The following is a 22,746-nucleotide window of genomic DNA, read 5'->3' on the forward strand; positions in this document are numbered from 1 at the left end:
TCCCCCCCCCGCCCCGATTCCAGCCCCAACCCCAGCGTGGACCCAGCTCGGGGCCTCGTCCCCCCCCCACCCGGCTCTGGGTCTCTCCGGCCCACCGAGACTCGCGAGCGATGTGGTTGGCCCCCGGGGGCCCCCCTCTCGCTGCAGGAAGTCGCTCTCACACGAGCGGCGGCTGTGGGGGGACCCAGAGACTGAGTGTGGGGGGCCAGTGGACTGGGCTGTTCCTCAGGGGGCAGGACAGACCCCAGATGTGGCCAGTGTCTTGGCCGGTCTCCTGCCGGCCTGCCTGTCAGTGAGAGTCAGGGGCTGCGGCTGCTCCTGTGGCAACACAGGAAGTGCTGCTTTCCACTTCCTGCCCCGGAGTTGGTCAATCTCGGCGTCCGTCTCCTCCTCCTGTCTTCTGCTCCGGCGCTTGGAGGAGACGTGTCAGTGAGGAAATGGGGCTCCCCGTCTTCTGTCTGCTGGTCTCTCTCTCTTTCTGGGGTCACACAGTGGGACAGAAGGGTGTGGGTAAGTCACACAGGTGTGAGTGTGTGTGTGGGTCAGTCTCAGTGTGAGTGTGTGTGTGGGTCAGTCTCAGTGTGAGTGTGTGAGTGTGTGTGTGTGTGTGTCAGTCTCAGTGTGAGTGTGTGTGTCAGTCTCAGTGTGAGTGTGTGAGTGTGTGAGTGTGTGTGTGTGTTGGGAGTACACACTGAAGGGAGTGTGTCTCTCTGTGTGTACAAGTGTGTTCAGCTGTGTGTTTGTGTGCGTGTCTCCTGTGATACAGAGTTGTGCAGTAATGGCGGCTCTGTCGCCTTCTCCATTGTGCAACAGTATGTGTGTGAGTGAGTGACGACAGCAGTGGAGTATTCAGAAAGGAAAGACTGTGTCATCTTTTACATTGTGCAACACTGTGTGTGTGTACGTCTTAAAGACAGCACTTCAGTAATGGAGACACAACAGTGTGTGTGTACGTCTTAAAGACAGCAGTTCAGTAATGGAGACACAACAGTGTGTGTGTGTACTTCTTAAAGACAGTAGTTTAGTAATGGAGACACAACACTGTGTGTGTGTACTTCTTAAAGACAACAGTTCAGTAATGGAGACACAACAGTGTGTGTACTTCTTAAAGACTGGAGTTCAGTAATGGAGACACAACAGTGTGTGTCCTTCTTAAAGACAGCAGTTCAGTAATGGAGACAGTTTTTGTTAACTTCCTTAAATGTATCTAATAATACATTAAATCTTATTAATTGCTGACATTTCAGGCTTCTAACCTCTTTGATTCTGATAAAACTGCAGTTGTTTTTTAAATAACAGCAAGAACAGATCTCATAACAATAGTGTTAATATTGTACTTAGTACATAGAGAGGAGTAAATGTGTGAAAGGAGACACGGTGGGTGGTGTTGTGGTATCAGGAGTGAGAGGAGACACAGTGGGAAGTGTGTGGTGTCAGGAGTGAGAGGAGACACAGTGGGAGGTGTGTGGTTTCAGGAGTGAAAGGAGACACAGTGGGAAGTGTGTGGTGTCAGGAGTGAGAGGAGACACAGTGGGAGGTGTGGTGGTGTCAGGTGTGAAAGGAGACAGTGGTAGGTGTGGTGGTGTCAGGTGTGAAAGGAGACACAGTGAGAGGTGTTCTAGTGTCAGGTGTGAAAGGAGACACAGTGGGAGGTGTGGTGGTGTCAGCAGTGAAAGGAGACACAGTGAGAGGTGTTGTAGTGTCAGGTGTGAAAGGAGACACAGTGGGAGGTGTGGTGGTGTCAGGAGTGAAAGGAGGCACAGTGGGAGGTGTGGTGGTATCAGCAGTGAAACAAGACACAGTGGGAGGTGTGGTGGTATCAGCAGTGAAAGGAGACACAGTGAGAGTTGTGGTGGTATCAGCAGTGAAACAAGACACAGTGGGAGGTGTTGTGGTATCAGCAGTGAAAGGAGACACAGTGGGAGGTGTGTTGTGTCAGCAGTGAAAGGTGACACAGTGGGAGGTGTGGTGGTGTCAGCAGTGAAAGGTGACACAGTGGGAGGTGTGTTGTGTCAGCAGTGAAAGGAGACACAGTGGGAGGTGTGGTGGTGTCAGCAGTGAAAGGAGACACAGTGGGAGGTGTGTGGTGTCAGCAGTGAAAGGAGACACAGTGGCAGGTGTGGTGGTGTCAGGAGTGAAAGGAGGCACAGTGGGAGGTGTGTTGTGTCAGCAGTGAAAGGAGACACAGTGGGAGGTGTGGTGGTGTCAGGAGTGAAAGGAGGCACAGTGGGAGGTGTGGTGGTGTCAGGAGTGAAAGGAGGCACAGTGGGAGGTGTGGTGGTGTCAGCAGTGAAAGGTGACACAGTGGGAGGTGTGGTGGTGTCAGCAGTGAAAGGAGACACAGTGGGAGGTGTGTGGTGTCAGCAGTGAAAGGAGACACAGTGGCAGGTGTGGTGGTGTCAGCAGTGAAAGGAGACACAGTGGGAGGTGTGTGGTGTCAGCAGTGAAAGGAGGCACAGTGGGAGGTGTGGTGGTGTCAGGAGTGAAAGGAGGCACAGTGGGAGGTGTGGTGGTGTCAGCAGTGAAAGGTGACACAGTGGGAGGTGTGGTGGTGTCAGGTGTTACTGTTGTGTTATTTTCTCTCCTCAGGTGTGACTCTGTACTCCACTGTGGGGGGGTCAGTCAACATGTCCTGTCAGGGGTCCAGAGACTATCAGGAGTATTACTTTGAGTGGGATTTTCTTTACAAATCTAAGCGAATCAAAATAATAAACGGAAAACAGCAGATTACAGTCAGAGACCCAGAAAGAGCCCAGAGAATGAGTGTGGGGTCTGACTGGTCTCTACACATCCACAGTCTCAACACTCAGGACATTGGACAGTACCTCTGTGAGCAGAATATCAATGGACAGTATTTTCTCCCTGGACGCACCACTGTTGATCTCTACCTGCTGTCCAGTAAGTCTGAGGACCTGAGGCAGTGTCTCTGTGTTTCAGTCAGTCTCCATTAACTGTCCCCTCTGTCTCTCCAGCCCAGTGCTGGTCCTGATGAGTCCAGTCAGGAATCTGCAGGTCTTCTGTCTCTCTGTCTGTCCTTCCTGTGCTCTGATCTGCTGTCTGGACTCACTGATCATGTCAGTGTGTGAAACAGTGTCTGTCCCTGTGCTGAAGACACATGTGATGTCATTCTGCAGTCTCTGCCAGTCCCTCTGGAGGATTGAAGACAGACACAGTCCTCACTCTCCAGTGTGGTCTGGACTGTGGGGGAGGGTTTCAAAGCTGTGCTGGGGAACCTGCTGATGTCCAAGTGACCTGGGAGAGTGACCACATGGACACAGTGGACATCAGGCAGGACAGATATTTCAGCAGCTTGTCAATGAAGCTGCAGAGTTCAGACCACATGAGGACCAGGACATGTGTACTGAGAGAGAGAGGAGTGATGAAGACCTCTGATACCTACACCATTCACCTCACAGGTAGGGTATTATTGTGAGAGTGAGACAGACCTGATACCTACACCATTCACCTCACAGGTAGGGTATTATTGTGAGAGTGAGACAGGCCTGATACCTACACCAGTCTCCTCACAGGTAGGGTATTATTGTGAGAGTGAGACAGGCCTGATACCTACACCAGTCTCCTCACAGGTAGGGTATTATTGTGAGAGTGAGACAGACCTGATACCTACACCAGTCTCCTCACAGGTAGGGTATTATTGTGAGAGTGAGACAGACCTGATACCTACACCAGTCTCCTCACAGGTAGGGTATTATTGTGAGAGTGAGACAGACCTGATACCTACACCAGTCTCCTCACAGGTAGGGTATTATTGTGAGAGTGAGACAGACCTGATACCTACACCAGGCTCCTCACAGGTAGGGTATTAATTCTTGAAACGGAGTTTGATTCCTGTTTTATCCTGATTCATTGTTTCTCCCAGAGGACGATTTGCTGGTGAAAATTCTTGTGCCAGTAGCCGCTGTCCTCTGTGTCCTGCTGGTGCTTGTCGCTGTCGTCATGATGAAGAGAAGGATGAGGAGGAAGGTGACAGGTCTGTACCACTACAGCAGCCTTATAAACCAGAGTTCACCTTTGACCTTTCACCTCTAAAATAAGAATGTGCAGAAAGAGCTGAATTCTGGCCTGTTTTATTTTTTTTGTTTAAGCACAGTATATGGGTAGCTGCTTATTAAGTCTGAGTATCTCAGTCACCTTTGATTTTAAGCTTGTTCCACACCCCCACCCCCCTCAGTGTACAGAAGAGCCCCCTGTCCTGACTGGAGGAGCTCACCCAGCTGTGTCTGGAGAGAAGCCAGGGTATCGGCTTCAACCACAGGGCTGGGCAGCTTGTTCCCCACCCCCACCCCCCTCTGTGTACAGTAGAGCCTCCTGTCCTGACTGGAGGAGCTCACCCAGCTGTGTCTGGAGAGAAGCCCCAGGGTATCGGCTTCAACCACAGGGCTGGGCAGCTTGTTCCCCACCCCTGCCCCCCTCTGTGTACAGAAGAGCCTCCTGTCCTGACTGGAGGAGCTCACCCAGCTGTGTCTGGAGAGAAGTCAGGGTATCGGCTTCAACCACACGCCTGGGCAGCTTGTTCCCCACCCCCACCCCCCTCTGTGTACAGTAGAGCCTCCTGTCCTGACTGGAGGAGCTCACCCAGCTGTGTCTGGAGAGAAGCCAGGGTATCGGCTTCAACCACAGGGCTGGGCAGCTTGTTCCCCACCCCCGCCCCCCTCTGTGTACAGCAGAGCCTCCTGTCCTGACTGGAGGAGCTCACCCAGCTGTGTCTGGAGAGAAGCCAGGGTATCGGCTTCAACCACAGGGCTGGGCAGCTTGTTCCCCACCCCCGCCCCCCTCTGTGTACAGAAGCACGGCTCTGGGCCTCAGTCCTGGCTCTGCTCGTTATTCGCAGGCCGGGCGGCTCGCGAGGAGAGAGAGGACGTCGCCGGAGACCTCCCTGTCTGCGCCGGCCCCGCAGAGCCCACGGTAACACGGCCCCGGGTTCGAGCAGACCCCCCCAGCGGGGCTGTGCTCAGCCTCCTTCCTGTGTCCGAGTGTGACCTGTCCGCGGGTCTCTCTCTCTCCCTCTCCCAGCAGGTCCAGAGCTCCCCCAGCGCTCCGGGCGGCGATGAGGTCAGCTACTCCACTGTGAGCTTCGCAGAGGCGACAGCAGGACCCCAGAGAAGACAGGGCGTCCCCAGGGAGGGCGAGACCAGCGTTTACTCGGACCTCAGGACAGGGAAATAGGAGGAGGTGGAGGTTACATCAAGTCTCCACCGGGGGGCGCTGTGTGATGTACCTGAGACTCCCCCACCTGCCAGAACACGATCCACCAGGCCACAGAGATGGACGCTCAGAGCACAGCAGCAGAGCTGTGTTGCTTAACAGCACGGCCGGTTTTGAACTCAAAAGAGCCTAAAACCTGTTGGGGATATTAATTCAGACCCCCTGTCTCGAACGTTTCCTGTACTGCTTAGTCACTGAACCAGTAGGTGTCTTTACTGACCAGCTGTTCCACTGTACAAGGTGGTTTTCACGAGTTAAGGGCTTCTCAAGAAACGCGCTGGCGTCTTTCCTCAGTCAGTATTGTGTCCGATATTCACTGCGCTGAAAAATGACTTTACTGCGTGTTCACCAACACCGTCTGTTTCCGGAATACGCAGTCCCGTTTATCCTCTAAAAAGACCTGGCGTTGCTATACAACCTGAGGTTCGTTTCCCTGGAGGAGGAGGAGTGTCATCGGAGAGCAGGGACACGGGACTGGCGAGCTGTTTAATTGAGGGGCGGAAGTGGACTCTCCTGGTTAATTGACGACCGGAAGGGTGCTCGACGCCACTTCGTCTGCAAGCTGAACAAACGAGTATCGTTGTCCTGCTCTGCTCGGATATTCACTGTACCCGTCAGTAAGAAATAGTTTTTCCTTCACGAATAGTTGTATGTACGTGTTTGCCTGACTGTTTAATCAGTGAAATCGCGGGTTTCTGAAGCCGGACGGAGTTTTTCCTTGTTAAATTATATTCCCCGGGCAGGTTGTGAATTGTACGTCTAGTCATGAAACCGGACAGCGTTTTCCCTGAATCATCGTTATATCCTCGCTGTGCTGGCTGTTAATTTAAATGCCTAATTTCGCTAAACCAGGCAGTGATTTTTGTGAACAATCTTGGTATATGTTCACCGTACTCGTTGTTAAATCCGTCTCGTCACTAAACCGGACGGAGTTTGTCCTGAGTGCTCATGTTCACGGTACTGGTTGCTAATTTTAATTTCCAGTCACTAAACCGGACGGAGTTGGTTCCTATTAATTATTTGATATATATTTTCCTACGGTCTGTTAGTTAATTAATTAACGAGACTGAGTTTTTCAGTATTAATTATGTTCTATATCCCCCGTGCTGGGTGTTAATTTGACTGTATAGTCACAGAACCAGAAGGTGTTTTCCATGAATACTTATGTCTTCACTGTGCTGTTTATTCATTTTAATTTATGCTCATTAAACCAGGCAGTGATTTTCCTGAATTATTCTCGTGTATATTCACCGTACCGGGTGTTAATGACACTGTCTAATCACTAACCCAGACGGTGTTTTTCCTCAATAATTGTTTTACGTTTGCGGTACCTGTTCTTAATATTACTGTTTAGTAACAAAACCGTGTGGAATGTCTTCTTACTAATTTTCTTATATATTCAGTGTTCTGGTTGTTAATTATACTGTCTAATCACTGAACCAGATGTTATTGCTGAATATCTATGCGACATATTTCCTGTACTGGTTGTTAATTTTAATTTCTAGTGACTAAACCGGACAGTTTTCCCTTGTTGATTATCTTGTATCTTCACCGTGCTGGTTGTTAATTTTACTGTGTTGTCACAGTGCCATACAGTGTTTTTTTAGGAATAATTGTGTTATCTTCACTGTACTGTTTGTTAATCTTGAATTAGTCACTAAACCAGACAGTATTTGTCTAGAATAATTGTTATATTCATCGCACTGGTTGCTAATAATACTGACTAGTCACTAAATCAGACGGAGGTTTTCATTAATATTATTCCTGATTATTTGCGTGATATATTCCCTGTACTGGTTGTTAATTTTCATTTCTAGTCACTAAACCGGACAGAGTTATTTCTTATTAATTATGTTCTATATTCACGGTACTGGTTGTTAATTGTACTGTTTTGTCACTAAACCTTCCAGTGTTGTTAACGAATACTTGTTCTATATTCACCTTCCTGGTTGTTAATTTTAATTTCGAGTCACTAATCCAGACTATATTTTTCTTGAATAATTATGATAAATTCGCCGTGTTCGTTGTTAATTGTACTGTCTCGTCACTAAACCCGATGTTTTTCATGAATACTTGTTATATATTAACCATACTGAGTATTAATTTCTAGTTCCTAATCCGGGCAGAGAATTTCCTAAATATAATTGTTCTATGTTCACGGTACTGGTTCTTAATATTACTGTTTAGTAACTAATCCATACAGAAGTTTTCCTTACTAATTTTCTTATACAGTATATTCACTGAACTGTTTTTTTATTATACTGTCTAATCACTGAACCAGGTGGTGTTTTTCCTGAATATTTCTTAAATATTAATTGTGCTGGTTGTTAATTGCACTGTCCAGTCACTGAACCAGGTAGTTTTTTATGAAAACTAATGTTGTATATTCACTGTACTGGTCATTCATCCTACATCTTTGTCACTAAACCAGCCAGTGTCTGCAGTGGGTGTCCACTGGGATGCTTATTGTCAGTGATAATTACACTGACAGGACAATGGTCAATCACTGACCATAATGGTTGATAATTGTACTTACTGTCTAGGCACTAAACCAAGTGGAAATATTCCTTATTAATTATGCTATATTTACTGGACTGCTTATTAATTATATTGTCTAGTCTATATATATTAATTATATTGTCTGGAAGAGGTGTTAGTGGGACCAGCAGGGGGTGCTCACCCTGTGGTCCATGTGGGTCCTAATGCCCCAGTATAGTGACGGGGACACTGGACTGTAAACAGGCGCTGTCCTTCGGATGAGACATAAAACCGAGGTCCTGACTCTCTGTGCTCATTAACGATCCCGGGGTGTCTCTCGAGAAGAGTAGGGGTGTTACCCCAGTGTCCTGCCCCAATTACCCCCCTGGTCTTTACCCATCATGGCCTCCTAATCACCCCCCTCTCTGAACTGGCCTCATCCCTCTGCTCTCCTCCCCACTGAGAGCTGGTGTGTGGGGAGCGTTCTGGCGCACTGTGGCTGCCGTCGCATCATCCAGGTGGGGCTGCACACCGGTGGGGGTGGAGGGGATCCCCATTACCTGTAAAGCGCTTTGAGTGGAGTGTCCAGAAAAGCGCTATATAAGTGTAAGCAATTATTTATTATTTATTATTTATTATTATTATTATTATGATTATTAGTCACTTAACTGCACAGTTTTTCCTTGTTAATTATCTTATTTTCACTGTGCAGTTGTTAATTTTACTGTGTAGTCACAGGACCACAGTGTTTCTCTTGAATACTTGTTCTACCTTCACTGTACTTTTTATTAATTTTGATTTATAGTCACTAAAGCAGGCAGTGATTTTCCTGAATTATTCACCGTACCAGTTGTTAATTGAACTGTCTACTCGTTAAACTAGATGGGTTTTCCTGAGTACTGACAGGTCTGTGATATAGTCACTGTCCTGACTGCTGATTGTACTGTAGTCACTAAACTAGATGGGTTTTCCTGAGTACTGACAGGTGTATGATATAGTCACTGTCCTGACTGCTGATTGTACTGTAGTCAATAAACCAGATGGGTTTTCCTGAGTACTGACAGGTCTGTGATATAGTCCCTGTCCTGACTGCTGACTGTACTGTAGTCACTAAACTAGACTGTTTTTCCTGAGTACTGACAGGTCTGTGATATAGTCCCTGTCCTGACTGCTGATTGTACTGTAGTCACTAAACTAGATGGCTTTTCCTGAGTACTGACAGGTGTATGATATAGTCACTGTCCTGACTGCTGACTGTACTGTAGTCACTAAACTAGATGGGTTTTCCTGAGTACTGACAGGTCTGTGATATAGTCCCTGTCCTGACTGCTGACTGTACTGTAGTCACTAAACTAGATGGCTTTTCCTGAGTACTGACAGGTCTGTGATATAGTCACTGTCCTGACTGCTGACTGTACTGTAGTCACTAAACTAGATGGGTTTTCCTGAGTACTGACAGGTATGTGATATAGTCCCTGTACTGACTGCTAATTGTACTGTAGTTGCTAAACTAGATGGGTTTTCATGAATTCTGTTGTGTATTCACTGTACTGGTTGTTAATTTTAATTTCTAATTACTAATCCAGACAGTTTGTCCATATTAATTACCTGGCATATTCACTGCACTGTTTAATTGTGCTTTCTAGTCCCTCAACCTGATGGTGTTTTTCATGAATACTCAAGTTCTATATTCACCCTGCTGGGTGTTAATTTTAAGTCACTAAACCGGATGGAGTTTTTCCTTATTAATTGTGTTCTATATTCACCGTGCTGGTTGTTAATCGCACTGTCCAGTCACTGAACCAGGTGGTGTTTTTCTTGAACTTGTGTTATATATTCCCTGTACTGGTGGTTCATTTTAATTTCTACTTGCTCAACCAGATGGAGTTTGTTTCTAAATACTTAGGTTGCATATTGACTGTAAAGCTTGTTAACTCGCCCAGACAGTTTTTCCTGGTGAATTACTGTTCAATGTCTTCTAGACACCTGAGACCTTGTTTCTTTTCCCTTTTCATGCTGGGAATAAACCTGAACTTGTTCCTCTTCAGTCTGCGGCTGTCACTAAACCAGCCAGCGTCTGCAGTGGGTGTCCACTGGAGTGGTTATTTTCAGTAATGAGTGATTATTACACTAACAGAACCATAGTCAGTCACAGACGATTATAATGATGACTAGAGCCCAGTGCCTGGACACCCAGGGGTGTCAGGAGGAGGAGGTGAGGAAGAGAGCCTGTGGACAACACGCCTGTGTTTCTCCAGCACAGCAGCTCTGGGCCGGAGCAGTCGGGACTCGGTGGAGCACAGGCTGCCTTCAGGCCTGTTTATTCCCACCAGACACAGCTCCTGCAGGAGGAGCTCGGCCCCGCAGGCAGGGACTGGGAGTGGGGTAACACTGTCCCCCGCTGGAGAGGGCGCCCCCACACCTGCAGGTAGAGGACAAGGGGGTCTGCTTGACTGGTCCTGAAGGGCAGGTGAGGTCAGACCAGGTGAGGCTCCCTCGCAGGCGACGCTGGTCTTCCCCGATCCCACTGGGAGCAGACCGGACCGATCCGGATCCGCGCTCTCCGAGGGGGTGGAGCAGGAGTCGTCTCTGGGAGACGGCCAGGATGTTCCTCCTCCTCCTGCCTGCTGGAGCCTGTGAGGGTGACGATGGTGATGAAGAGCTGCTGGTGCCCCTGGTCCAGGTGGAGAGCTGGAGCCCCAGGAGGACTCCTCCTGCTTTGTCTCTCAAAAGCGTGAGCAACATCACAGCGGGCTGGATGAGGAGTTCAGATGCAGGTTGGATGCTCTCTGCTGTATTAACTCCCAGATTTTCCAGGATGTCCAGAGGCTGGCAGTGGGAAGACCGGTATGGATGCAGGTTAGATGGTCTCTCATGTAATCTTATTCCCTTCTTTCTGGGATGTCCGGTGGCTGACAGTGGGAAGACAGGTATGGATTAGTTGGGATGTGAGTTGTATGATCTCTCCTGTATTATTTTCCAGGATGTCCAGGAGCTGGCAGTGCGAAGATGGGTTAGATGGTGTCTCCTGCATTCTTTTCCCCAGTTTTCCTGAGGCTGGCAGTGGGAAGACAGGTGTGGATTAGTTGGGATCCATGTTGGATGATCTCTCCTGTATTATTTTCCAGGATATCCAGAGGCTGACAGTGGGAAGACGGGTATGAATTAGTTGGGATGCATGTTGGATGATCTCTCCTGTATTATTATCCAGGATGTCCAGAGGCTGACAGTGGGGGGATGGGTTAGATGGTGTCTCCTGCATTCTTTTCCCCAGTTTTCCAGAGGCTGGCAGTGGGAAGACAGGTATGGATTAGTTGGGATGCATGTTGGATGATCTCTCCTGTATTATTTTCCAGGATATCCAGAGGCTGACAGTGGGAAGATGGGTATGAATTAGTTGGGATGCATGTTGGATGATCTCTCCTGAATTATTTTCCAGGATGTCCAGAGGCTGACAGTGGGAAGACAGGTATGAATTAGTTGGGATGCATGTTGGATGATCTCTCCTGAATTATTTTCCAGGATGTCCAGAGGCTGACAGTGGGAAGACAGGTATGAATTAGTTGGGATGCATGTTGGATGATCTCTCCTGTATTATTTTCCAGGATGTCCAGAGGCTGACAGTGGGGAGATGGGTTAGATGGTGTCTCCTGCATTCTTTTCCCCAGTTTTCCCAGAGGCTGGCAGTGGGAAGACAGGTATGGATTAGTTGGGATGCATGTTGGATGATCTCTCCTGTATTATTTTCCAGGATGTCCAGAGGCTGACAGTGGGAAGACAGGTATGAATTAGTTGGGATGCATGTTGGATGATCTCTCCTGTATTATTTTCCAGGATGTCCAGAGGCTGACAGTGGGAAGATGGGTTAGATGGTGTCTCCTGCATTCTTTTCCCCAGTTTTCCAGAGGCTGACAGTGGGAGGACAGGTATGGGTTAGTTGGGATGCATGTTGGATGGTCTCTCCTGTATTATTTTCCAGGATGTCCAGAGGCTGACAGTGGGAAGATGGGTTAGATGGCGTCTCCTGCGTTCTTTTCCCCAGTTTTCCAGAGGCTGACAGTGGGAGGACGGGTATGGATTAGTTGGGATGCATGTTGGATGGTCTCTCCTGTATTATTTTCTGTGATGTCCAGAGGCTGACAGTGGGAAGACAGGTATGAATTAGTTGGGATGTGAGTTGGATGACGTCTCCTGTATTATTTTCCAGGATATCCAGAATCTGACAGTGGGAAGACAGGTGTGGATTAGTTGGGATGCATGTTGGATGATCTCTCCTGTATTAGTTTCCAGGATGTGCAGAGGCTAACGGTGGGAAGACGGGTATGAATCAGTTGGGATGCATGTTGGATGATCTCTCCTGTATTATTTTCCAGGATGTCCAGGAGCTGGCAGTGGGAAGATGGGTTAGATGGTGTCTCCTGCTTTCTTTTCCCCAGTTTTCCAGAGGCTGACAGTGGGAAGATGGGTATGGATTAGTTGGGATGTGAGTTGTATTATTTTCCAGGATTTCCAGAATCTGACAGTGGGAAGACCGGTATGGATGCAGGTTAGATGGTCTCTCATGTAATCTTTTTCCCTACTTTTCCGGGATGTCCAGTGACAGACAGTGGGAAGACAGGTGTGGATTAGTTGGGATGCATGTTGGATGATCTCTCCTGTATTATTTTCCAGGATGTCCAGAGGCTGACAGTGGGAATACAGGTATGGATTAGTTTGGATGCTTGTTGGGTGGTCTCTCCTGTATTTTCTACGATTTCCAGAATATGACAGTGGGAAGACCGGTATGGATGCAGGTTAGATCGTCTCATGTAATCTTTTTCCCTACTTTTCCGGGATGTCCATTGAGTGACAGTGTGGATTAGTTGGGATGCATTTTGGATGATCTTTCCTGTACTATTTTCCAGGATGTCTAGGAGTTGGCAGTGGGAAGATGGGTTAAATGGTGTCTCCTGCATTCGTTTTCCAGATGTTGACAGTGGGAAGACAGGTAAGTATGCTGATTGGACTCTCTCCTGTGTTGTTTTTCAGGATGTCCACAGGCTGACAGCCTCTAGGATGACAGGTATGGATATACAGATTTGATGGTCTTTCCTGCATTCCGTAACCTAATTTTCCAGGATGTGCAGTGGGAAGGCAGGTATGGATGCCATTTGCATGGTCTCTCCTGTATTCTTTTCCCCAGTTTTCCAGGATGTCCAGAGGCTGACAGTGGGAAGACAGGTATGGATTAGTTGGGATGTGGGTTAAATGATCTCTCGTTTTTTTTTTTCTGAATTTTCCAGGATGTCCAGAGGCTGACAGTGGGAAGATGGGAGTGGATGGGGAGTTAGATGGAGGTTAGATGCTCTCTCCAGTCTCTTGTTTCCCTAGTTTTCCTGATTGTCCAGAGGCTGACAGTGGGAAGACAGGTATGGATTAGTTGGGATGCATGTTGGATGATCTTTCCTGTATTATTTTCCAGGATGTCCAGAGGCTGACAGAGGGAAGATGGGAGTGGATGGGGAGTTGTGATGGAGGTTAGATGCTCTCTCCAGTCTCTTGTTTCCCTAGTTTTCCTGATTGTCCAGAGGCTGACAGTGGGAAGAGAGGTGTGGAGTTGGGATCGAACTTGAACTCTCATTTATTCTTTTCCCTGATTTTCCTGGCTGTCCAGATGTTGACAGTGGAAAGACAGGTATGTATGCTGATTGGACTCTCTCCTTTGTTGTTTTCCAGGATGTCCAGAGGCTGACAGTGGGAAGACGGGTATGGATTAGTTGGGATCTAGGTTGAATGATCTCTCCTGTGTTCTTTTCCCCAGTTTTCCAGGATGTCCAGAGGCTGACAGTGGGAAGACAGGTGTGGACGGGGAGTTGGGAGGGAGGTGAGAAGCTCTCTGTCTGTATTTCTTCCTCTGTGGCGTCTCTCTGCTCGTCTCTCTCTCAGTCCAGCTGCATGTGGTCTGTGGAACAGCAGCTTCGCAGTGCTGAGCTGGGATTAGGACCGGTGGGTTGCAGAGTTCAGGGTTCGATTCCAGAGGGGGACACAGCTCTTGTATCCCAGAGACAGGTACTTCAGTTACTGTTCTGATGTTTTATTATAGAGGTGTATTGTGGACAGTGTAGTGTTGACAATAGTGTGCTGACGTCTCATGAAGGCTGTACCTTAACACTCACACTCAGTGACACACTGTGTGCTCAATGCTCGCCTGTACTGTGCTTTAGTACTTGAACCTGTGTACAGTAGTAATACTCAGACCAGTGTGCTGAACACATGCCTGTACTGAGCTTTAATACTCAATGACAAGCCAGTATTCTGAACTCTTGTTTTGTACTATAATACTCACAACTGGACTGAACTCATCTGTAGTGAACTTGAACTCTCTCCTACACTGAGCTTTAATACTCTGACACACCTGTGTGCTGAACTGTATTGTTTTAGTATTTGAACTTTAGTGCTGAATTGTTGCCTCTGCTTTTGTAGTACTCAAACTTGTGTACTGAACTCTCAGCTGTATCGAGCTTTAATACTTTTTGATACACCTGTGTGACAAACCCTGATATGTACAGTTGTATTTCTCAAACCTGTGTACTGAACTCTCTCCTACACTGAGCTTTAATACTCTGACATACCTGTGTGCTGAACTGTATTGTTTTAGTATTTGAATCTCGGGGCTGAACTGTTGCCTGTAGTGGTGTTGTACTCAAACCTGTATATTGTACTCTCAGTTGTTTTGAGCTTTAATACTTTTTGACACACCTGTGTGACGAACTCTAATATGTACAGTTGTATTTCTCAGACCTGTATACTGAACTCTGAATGCTGTGCTATAATACTCCATGACACATCTGTGTGCCGAATTCTCAACTGTACTGCTCTGTAATAATGACAGTTCTGTGTGCTGAATTCTCCACTTTAATTAACGACTGATCGGTGTGCTGTGCTGAACTTTACTACTCAATTACAAACCAGTACTATGTGCCCCTCCTTGTCCTGTGATTTAACACTCAAATCTGTTTACTAAACTCTCCTGTGCTGAATTTTAATACAGTGTCACACCAGTGTGCTGAGCTCTTGCCTGTACTGTACTAGTCCTACCTGTGTTCTGATCCCTCGTCTGTAATCCAGGCCACTTCTAAATCATGTGATAAACCTGTGTGTAACACCTGTGCTGAAGTCTCTCAACTTGCTTAGACCAGTTATTAAATCTCGCTAACAAAAACTGACAGTATCAGAAAACTGTACAAATTTTGAATTAAGTGCACCTTTGTAAACGTGTACTGTATGTTGGCCACATCCTTCCTGCTCACTAGCTGTTGTACACACACATGAAATGGGCTCTCCTACCACCCTTAATCCTTTCTGGTCTTTTTGAAGTGGCGTCTGTATTTCAATCGAAGCCTCACTGTCGTGCGTTTGACTGTTCAGAACAGTTTGACTTTCTGCTGGTCCGCTCCTCTGTTGTGAGAGAGCACTGTCTCCTTCTCCAAGGGATCAGCCAGGAAGGAGACGGGTCATAAACACGGGCACTGATGTGGGTCTCCTCCACAAGCCCCATCCAGCAAGCACAGGTTGTGCAGCACATTTCACCCCAGAACTGTTCAACATCTGTGTGCTGAGCTGACAAGTAAGTAGTGTTTGTGGGTAAAACAGTCTTGAAATCGAGCTGTTGAATTCAGTTCACCTGCACTCGTTCAGATCCCAAACAGCCTGTGACACAGCATGTCCTCCAGAAATATAAGACCTGCAGGAATGTCTTTGATGTGTGCTTTCCCATAAAATAACCACCAGTGGAAATGGAGCACTCTTGCAAGACTTGAAAACAAAGGAGTGTATTTTAATTAGTTGGCAGAATGCTTTTCTGCTGTACTTGGGGAAAAAAGCATCTTAAAAACATGTTGCTGTACTGTATATGTCTGTTTCGTGAATCTAGTAGCACAAATCTCCTGGTCTAGAGCATGTTTGCAGCACAAGAGGGCTGCTTTTGTCTGTTTTGTTGCCTCGTTCTGAAATGCTGGCAGTATGGTGTTGCACATTGAAACTTCATCGCTGTTGTGATGTGAAGTGGATGTTGCACACTCGCTAGTTTCATTGTGGTTTGAAACGTACTCATCCTTCCTGCTTCAATATAACTTTGGAAAGTTGTTGCAGTTCACCTTTAATGCTCACAGTAACATCTCTATGATGAAGACTCGCCTGTACTGAGCTTTAATACTCTGCCCTGTGTACTGAACTCACCTGTACTGAGCTTTAATTCTCAAACGTGTACTGAGCTCTTCACCTGCACAGTGAAAACACTCAGACTTGTTTACTGAGCTCTCACCTTTATTGCATTACTGAAGTCTCACGTGCACTTTTGTAATTTCAGAAGTATGTGCCTGTCCTATTGTACTGTATTTCCCAGAGCGGTGTGCTGGACTCTACCTGTTCCGTTCTAATACTCAAAAAGGGAGACTGAACTTACCTCTTCTATTATGATCAGAACGATGCAGTGAACTCTGCCTGCTGTAGTGAATTCTGTACCTGTACCGTTGTAATACTGTGACCTGTGTCCTGAACTCTGTACCTGTGCTGTTGTAATACTGTGACCTGTGTCCTGAACCCTGTACCTGTACCATTGTACCCCTCTACCTTACATACTGAACTCTGTACCTGTACTGTTGTAATACTGTGACCTGTCTCCTGAACCCTGTACCTGTACCATTGTACCCCTCTGCCTTGTGTACTGAACTTTGTACCTGTACTGTTGTAATACTGTGACCTGTGTCCTGAACTCTGTACCATTGTACCCCTCTGCCTTGTCTACTGAACTTTGTACCTGTACTGTTGTAATACTGTGACCTGTGTCCTGAACTCTGTACCATTGTACCCCTCTTCCTTGTGTAGTGAACTTTGTACCTGTACTGTTGTAATACTGACGTGTGCCTTGAACTCTGTACCTGTGCCATTGAATACTGAACTTTGTACCTGTACTGTTGTAATACTGTGATGTGTGCCTTGAACTCTGTACCTATGCCATTGTATACTGAACTTTGTATCTGTACTGTTGTACCCCTTTCCCTTGTGTCCTGAACTCTGTACCTGTACCGTTGCAGTAGGGTGATCTGTGCCCTGCACTCAGAACCATTGTACCCCTCTGCCTTGTGTACTGAATTCTGTACCTATACCGGTGTAATACTGTGACCTGTCTCCTGAACCCTGTACCTGTACCATTGTACCCCTCTGCCTTGTGTAATGAACTCTGTACCTGTACTGTTGTAATACTGTGACCTGTGTCCTGCTCTCTGTACTTGTACCATTGTACCACTCTCCCTTGTAGCCTGAGCACTGTACCTACTCTGTTGTAACAGTGTGGCCTGTGCTGTTGTAGTAGGGTGACCTGTGTCCTAACCTTTTCTTGTATTGTAACACTACAGGTCTCCAGTTGAACTCTTGTACTGTTCTAATATTCTCTTTATTGTGGTAACAGTGGGCTGAGTTCTTTCCCCTGTACGTTTGTACTACTTGGATCTGTACTCAAACCTGTAACTGAATAAGTTCTCTCTCCTGTAATATCTTTACCCTGTCTTATTCCCAGGGTAAACACCAGGTTTTACTCTGCTGCCAGAGTCAGTTTGCTTCTACCCTGATACCTGTACTGTTGAAATATTCCTCCCAGTGTTGTGACTGTCTTGTACTTTTCTGATCACTCCGTAGAGCTCGCTGTGCTACTGTCCTAGGTCTCTGACCACACGCTGGACTGTCCCACGTTCTGTCCTGTAAGACTAGGAGCTGTGGTCCTGACAAACTGGTCCACTGCCCCCCTGTCTCTGAACCCCACCCTGCAGCTGCGTCAGAGTCCAGACCTGTCTGTTCAGCTCTCGCCTATGTTCTGCTGGAATGGCTGAAGGTGGGTGCTGAGGTCTTGCTTCTCCTGTGCTTCAGAGTTTACATACTAACACTTCTGTCCTCAACATCCATGCCTACCTGCCCTTCTCTGTTTTGCCTGTCTTTCTGGATTTGCTGTCCTAAGGTGTGGGCAGTTGATTGAATAGGCTCTGTGTGTGTCTCCTGGTTGGTCTCCCTGCTCTGGGGCAGAGCAGCGTGGGTAACGGCCGGGTCTCCCAGTCCAGCAGGAGTTGTGGCCGAGCCGCGGGCCTGTGTGGAGCCGGGTGCTGGGCATGAACGCAGCGCCCGTGGGTCTGGGATGGGTGGAACCGGTCCTGTGGGGGGGGGGGGAGTAGAGAGTACTGCCCCACGGCCCAGCTGTGCTCACCGGTGAGACGGGTTCAGCAGCAGCTGCTCCCTGGGGCCCGAGCCTGTGGGCTGGGCTCCGGCCCCTCTTCCTCGCCGCGCTCGTGGAGTCGGAGAGGCTGTTTTTTCGTTTCCATTTGCTGCTTCGTGTTGCTGAGGAAGTGGAGTGAGCCGAGCCGCAGTAACGGTCTCCCTCCACCAGAGGGCGGTGTGTGTTTCCAGGTGTGGCTGCCTGTTCTCTAGCACAAGCGTGGTCTGTGCGCTGTGCGTGCGTATTGCACCACCTCTAAGCCGGTTCCAGACCAGGCTGTACAGATTGGTGTGATGAAATATGGGGGCAATGGCAGTGTCTATAACAGGAACAAGTACGAGGTTTATTCCCAGAGAAGAAAGAAAACCTGTTTCAGCTGTGGAGCCCTCTTCAGGTGTGTGAGGCTATAGTGTCGCACACGTGGCATCGCACACTAAGAGTGTCTATAATAGATAGAGAAATGAGATGTGGTCTCCACCCTCTCTTTCACTCTAACTGGGACAGTGTTGCTGCAGGTCCCCTTGAACTACATTTCCCAGCAGGCCTTGGGTGGGAATAATGGTGGCCAATAGGATGCCTCCCCTGGGTTGATAAGGCACAGGTGCCGTCCGTTCAAGCCTGCAGCCAGTGTATATAATGAGGGGGTGAGAGAGTGGAGCTCAGAGCCTGCTGGAGAGGAGAGGTACTAGTTCACTCTTTCTGTGGGGCTGTCTGTGATGAAGGGAGAGGTATGAACACGCTGTGCTGTTCTCAATAAAAGGCGAACCGTCCTGCCGTCTCCTGTTCCATTTTTTGGAGTCTGTGTTAATGTTTCAGGCCCAGCTGCAGGATGTTTTTATAGAGTTTGCTTCCTTATGAATCTCCAGCGCTTTGTGCAGCTCTGGTCAGAACTACATTACCCAGGAGGACCTGCTCGCTCCAGTCAGGTGACCAGCTGGGGGACTTGTGATTGGGCAGGAGCTGACAGACTCCTCTCCACCCCCCAGCCCCTGCTCTCCTCTCCCTCAGAGGAAGGGCAGGAGGAGCTGCTTGTGTAACGCCAGGCCCAGGTCCACAGGGACGAGGAGGAGGAGGAGGAGGAGGAGGAAGAGGGGGTGCTCTTGGTTTGCAGCAAGTTGGCGAGGAAGGCCCCTATCTCCTGGGGTAGAGGGGTGTCTGGCTGACCAGCAGCTCCTCCACCTGTTTTAACTCAGAAAGGACAGGCAACTGTCCCTGCCCCAGCACCCAGCTCGTCTGACCCCAGCTGACCCCCCCACCCACCTCCAACCCCCACACAGCTGGACAGCTCTCAGGACAGACACTCACAGCCACAAGGTAAGGAAACAGGGCTCTTTATTCACAGTTTGAGATGAAGCGTTCCAGAAACCACAAGACAAACCTCTAGTTCTTCTCCCAACTGTAGCTAGACGTGCAGTCGGCTTCCCCAGGCCTCTGTGAAGACAAGTCAGACTCCCAGCTCCCAGGCTCAGCAGGCAGACCTCCTCCCCCGACACAGCTCAGCTCTGCAGCTCTTCCCTCCTGCTCTGCTCAGCACAACTGCTCTCTGTCCCCAGCAGCACCAGACTGAAGGCCTCCCCTCCTGCCTTTTAACTGTCTCCCCACCAATCGTCTTCCAGCAGCGAGGCAGGTGATTATAGGCTGCAGGTTGTTCTCCTGGGCCTCGTTGGGGATGATCCCATATAAAAATCAGACTGGTAAATGAGGGCTGGAGCTTGTTTTGGGTCTCAGGATTAATCTTGCTGGATGTCCTACAGGCTCCTCTGTGTTGGGGCTCAGTTGTTCCTAAAAAAATCAATAAAAATAAAAGTGTAATTGTGAATATTAAATGAAAACCGAGCATCTTGTTTTCTACAGGTTTTGATCCCACAGCCTCTGTGTTAAAAGCCCAGAGCTCTTCCACTGAGCCACAGTGTCTCTGGGAATCTGGGGCTCCTGTGTGCTCTTGGCCTTCCCAGCTCAGGGTTCGAGACTGAGAGATAAAAGACAGACCGAATGAGCTCTCCTTCAGGACAGGAGCCAGTGGAGGAGTGGAGATGGTGCTGAGCTCCTGAGCACAAGGTTGTGGGTTCAAGTCCTGGCTGAGAGCTGAGGTGAATTTGCGGTGTGATTCTCCCCAGCTGTGAGAGGGTGAGAAGTAAGAGCCCACAGCCCTTGTGTCTTTATTTATCAGTGTGTTAATGTCCACAAGAATTAAATCAACAAAAGCTCCAGGTCCTTCCAGGATTTGAACCCACAATCTCCAGGCAGAAGTCCAGAGCTCTTCCCCTGAGCCACAGCGTGTCTTTGTAGGTGTGGGCTCCTGTGGGCTCTTGGTCTTCTTCCCAGTTCAGGGTTGAAACGGAGGGATAAGAGACAGACCGAATCCCTCTCTGCTCTGGGCAGCAGACGGAGGAGTGGAGACGGTGCTGGGCTCATGACCGCAAGGTTGTGGGTTCAAATCCTGGCCGGCCCCAGGTAAGTATCACCCAGGTGAGTATCCAAGGTAAGTATGTGGGCTGGGTAGACAGGAGGGGTAGACAGGGCTAGGCAGGAGGGTGGGAGTCAGGTTGAGAGGGTGGGGTAGGTAGTGCAGGTAGGAGGAGGGTGGGGTAGACAGGCCCAGCTAGCAGGTGGGGGCAGGTCAGCTGAGAGAGGACAGGCAGGGCTGGGAGGTGCAGGTAGAGGGGGTAGATAGGGGTAGGCAGGGCTAGGAGAGGTAGACAGGTGCAGGAGGTGGGTGGGGTAGGCAGGAGCAGGTAGGGTAGAATAGCAGGGGGGTGGGGTAGGTTAGGGGAGACAGGGGGTTAGGTGGAGTTGGGAGGGGCAGGCAGGAGCAGGTAGAATAGCAGGGGGGTGGGGTAGGTTAGGGGAGACAGGGGGTTAGGTAGAGTTGGGAGGGGCAGGCAGGGTCAGGTAGGCAGGGGGTGGCCTGGGCTGAGGAGAGAGTAAGAGGAGGGGCAGGCAGGGTCAGGTAGGCAGGGGGTGGCCTGGGCTGAGGAGAGAGTAAGAGAAGGAGCAGAGAGGGGCCCAGGCCACAGGGGGGGGTCAGGTAGGCAGGAGGTGGCCTGGGCTGAGGAGGAGAGAGTAAGAGAAGGAGCAGAGAGGGGCCCAGGCCACAGGGGGGGATTGGGTAGAGGAGGCAGGCAGGAGGTGGTGGGGTAGGCTGGAACAGGTAGGGTAGAATAGGGGGTGGGGTAGGTGGTGGCGGGGGGAGTTGACAGGTAGGGGGAGAAGAGGTAGGGTGGGCTGATGTTTTTTTCATGGTTCCCCCCACCCAATCTGTGTATTATATATAATCAGTATCTGTAAGATCATTAAATACTATTTTTTTATATATATATAAAATGACACTAGATACTAATTAATTGGGGGGGGGGGGGGGGGGGGAGAACCATGAAAAAAACATCAGCCCACCCTACCTCTTCTCCCCCTACCTGTCAACCCCCCCCACCACCACCTACCCCACCCCCTATTCTACCCTACCTGTTCCAGCCTACCCCACCACCTCCTGCCTGCCTGCCCTACCCCCCCCCGTGACCTGGGCCCCTCTCTGCTCCTTCTCTTACTCTCTCCTCCTCAGCCCAGGCCCCCTCCTGCCTACCTGACTCTCCTCTCTCTACCCTAACCCTCCTATCTGACCCCCCCCTGTGGCCTGGGCCCCTCTCTGCTCCTTCTCTTACTCTCTCCTCCTCAGCCCAGGCCACCTCCTGCCTACCTGACCCTGCCTGCTCCTCCCAACTCTACCTAACCCCCTGTCTCCCCTAACCTACCCCACCCCCCTCCTGCTGCCTGTACCTGTCTACCTCTCCTAGCCCTGCCTACTTTCTCTACCCTACCTAACCCCCTGCCTGCACCTCCCAGCCCTGCCTGTCCTCTCTCAGCTGACCTGCCCCTGCCCCCACCTGCTAGCTGGGCCTGTCTACCCCACCCTCCTCCTACCTGCACTACCTGGCCCTGCCTGTCCTACCTACCCCACCCTCTCAACCTGACTGTCCCACCCTCCTGCCTAGCCCTGTCTACCCCTCCTGTCTACCCAGCCCACATACTTACCTTGGATACTCACCTGGGTGATACTTACCAGGGACCAGCCAGGATTTGAACCCACAACCTTGCGGTCATGAGCCCAGCACCGTCTCCACTCCTCCGTCTGCTGCCCGGAGTGGAGAGGGATTCGGTCTGTCTCTTATCCCTCCGTTTCAGCCCTGAACTGGGAAGAAGACCAAGAGCCCACAGGAGCCCACCCCTACAAAGACACGCTGTGGCTCAGGGGAAGAGCTCTGGACTTCTGCCTGGAGGTTGTGGGTTCAAATCCTGGAAGGACCTGGAGCTTTTGTTGATTTAATTCTTGTGGACAGTAACACACTGATAAATAAAGACACAAGGGCTGTGGGCTTTTACTTCTCACCCTCTCACTGCTGGGGAGAATCACACTGCAAATTTACCTCAGCTCTCAGCCAGGACTTGAACCCACAACCTTGTGCTCAGGAGCTCAGCACCTCCTCCACTCCTCCACTGGCTCCTGTCCTGAAGGAGAGCTCATTCGGTCTGTCTTTTATCCCTCAGTCTCGAACCCTGAGCTGGGAAGGCCAAGAGCACACAGGAGCCCCAGACTCACAGAGACACTGTGGCTCAGTGGAAGAGCTCTGGGCTTCTAACACAGAGGCTGTGGGATCAAAACCTGTAAAAAACAAGGTGCTTGGTTTTCATTTAATTTGCACAAATATTCACAATTACACTTTTATTTTTATTTATTTTAGGAACAACTGAGCCCCAACACAGAGGAGCCTGTAGGACATCCAGCAAGATTAATCCTGAGACCC

General features: G+C 49.2%; 1 protein-coding gene across 1 annotated transcript; it reads left to right on the forward strand.

Annotated features, from left to right (window-relative positions):
• The first annotated feature begins 437 nt into the window (after positions 1 to 437).
• Positions 438 to 6,482, forward strand: LOC148813607 (uncharacterized). Its single transcript, XM_088908300.1, has 6 exons — positions 438 to 510; positions 2,590 to 2,898; positions 3,135 to 3,416; positions 3,881 to 3,991; positions 4,853 to 4,926; positions 5,035 to 6,482. The coding sequence occupies exons 1-6, from the start codon at positions 438 to 440 to the stop codon at positions 5,185 to 5,187; spliced, it is 1,002 nt and encodes a 333-aa protein (XP_088764426.1). The 3' UTR covers positions 5,188 to 6,482.
• The last annotated feature ends 16,264 nt before the right edge of the window (positions 6,483 to 22,746 follow it).

Source organism: Atractosteus spatula, assembly GCF_055471065.1.
Source record: "Atractosteus spatula isolate fAtrSpa1 chromosome 10 unlocalized genomic scaffold, fAtrSpa1.hap1 SUPER_10_unloc_1, whole genome shotgun sequence".
Lineage (NCBI taxonomy): Eukaryota > Metazoa > Chordata > Actinopteri > Semionotiformes > Lepisosteidae > Atractosteus > Atractosteus spatula.

What these genes read in the sequence shown, in the direction of transcription:
- LOC148813607 (XM_088908300.1), top strand. Translation starts at nt 438, where the DNA reads ATGGGGCTCCCCGTCTTCTGTCTGCTGGTCTCTCTCTCTTTCTGGGGT. An exon ending in AGTGGGACAGAAGGGTGTGG is followed by an intron (nt 511 to 2,589) that starts GTAAGTCACACA and finishes TTCTCTCCTCAG; the next exon opens with GTGTGACTCTGTACTCCACT. An exon ending in CTACACCATTCACCTCACAG is followed by an intron (nt 3,417 to 3,880) that starts GTAGGGTATTAT and finishes TGTTTCTCCCAG; the next exon opens with AGGACGATTTGCTGGTGAAA.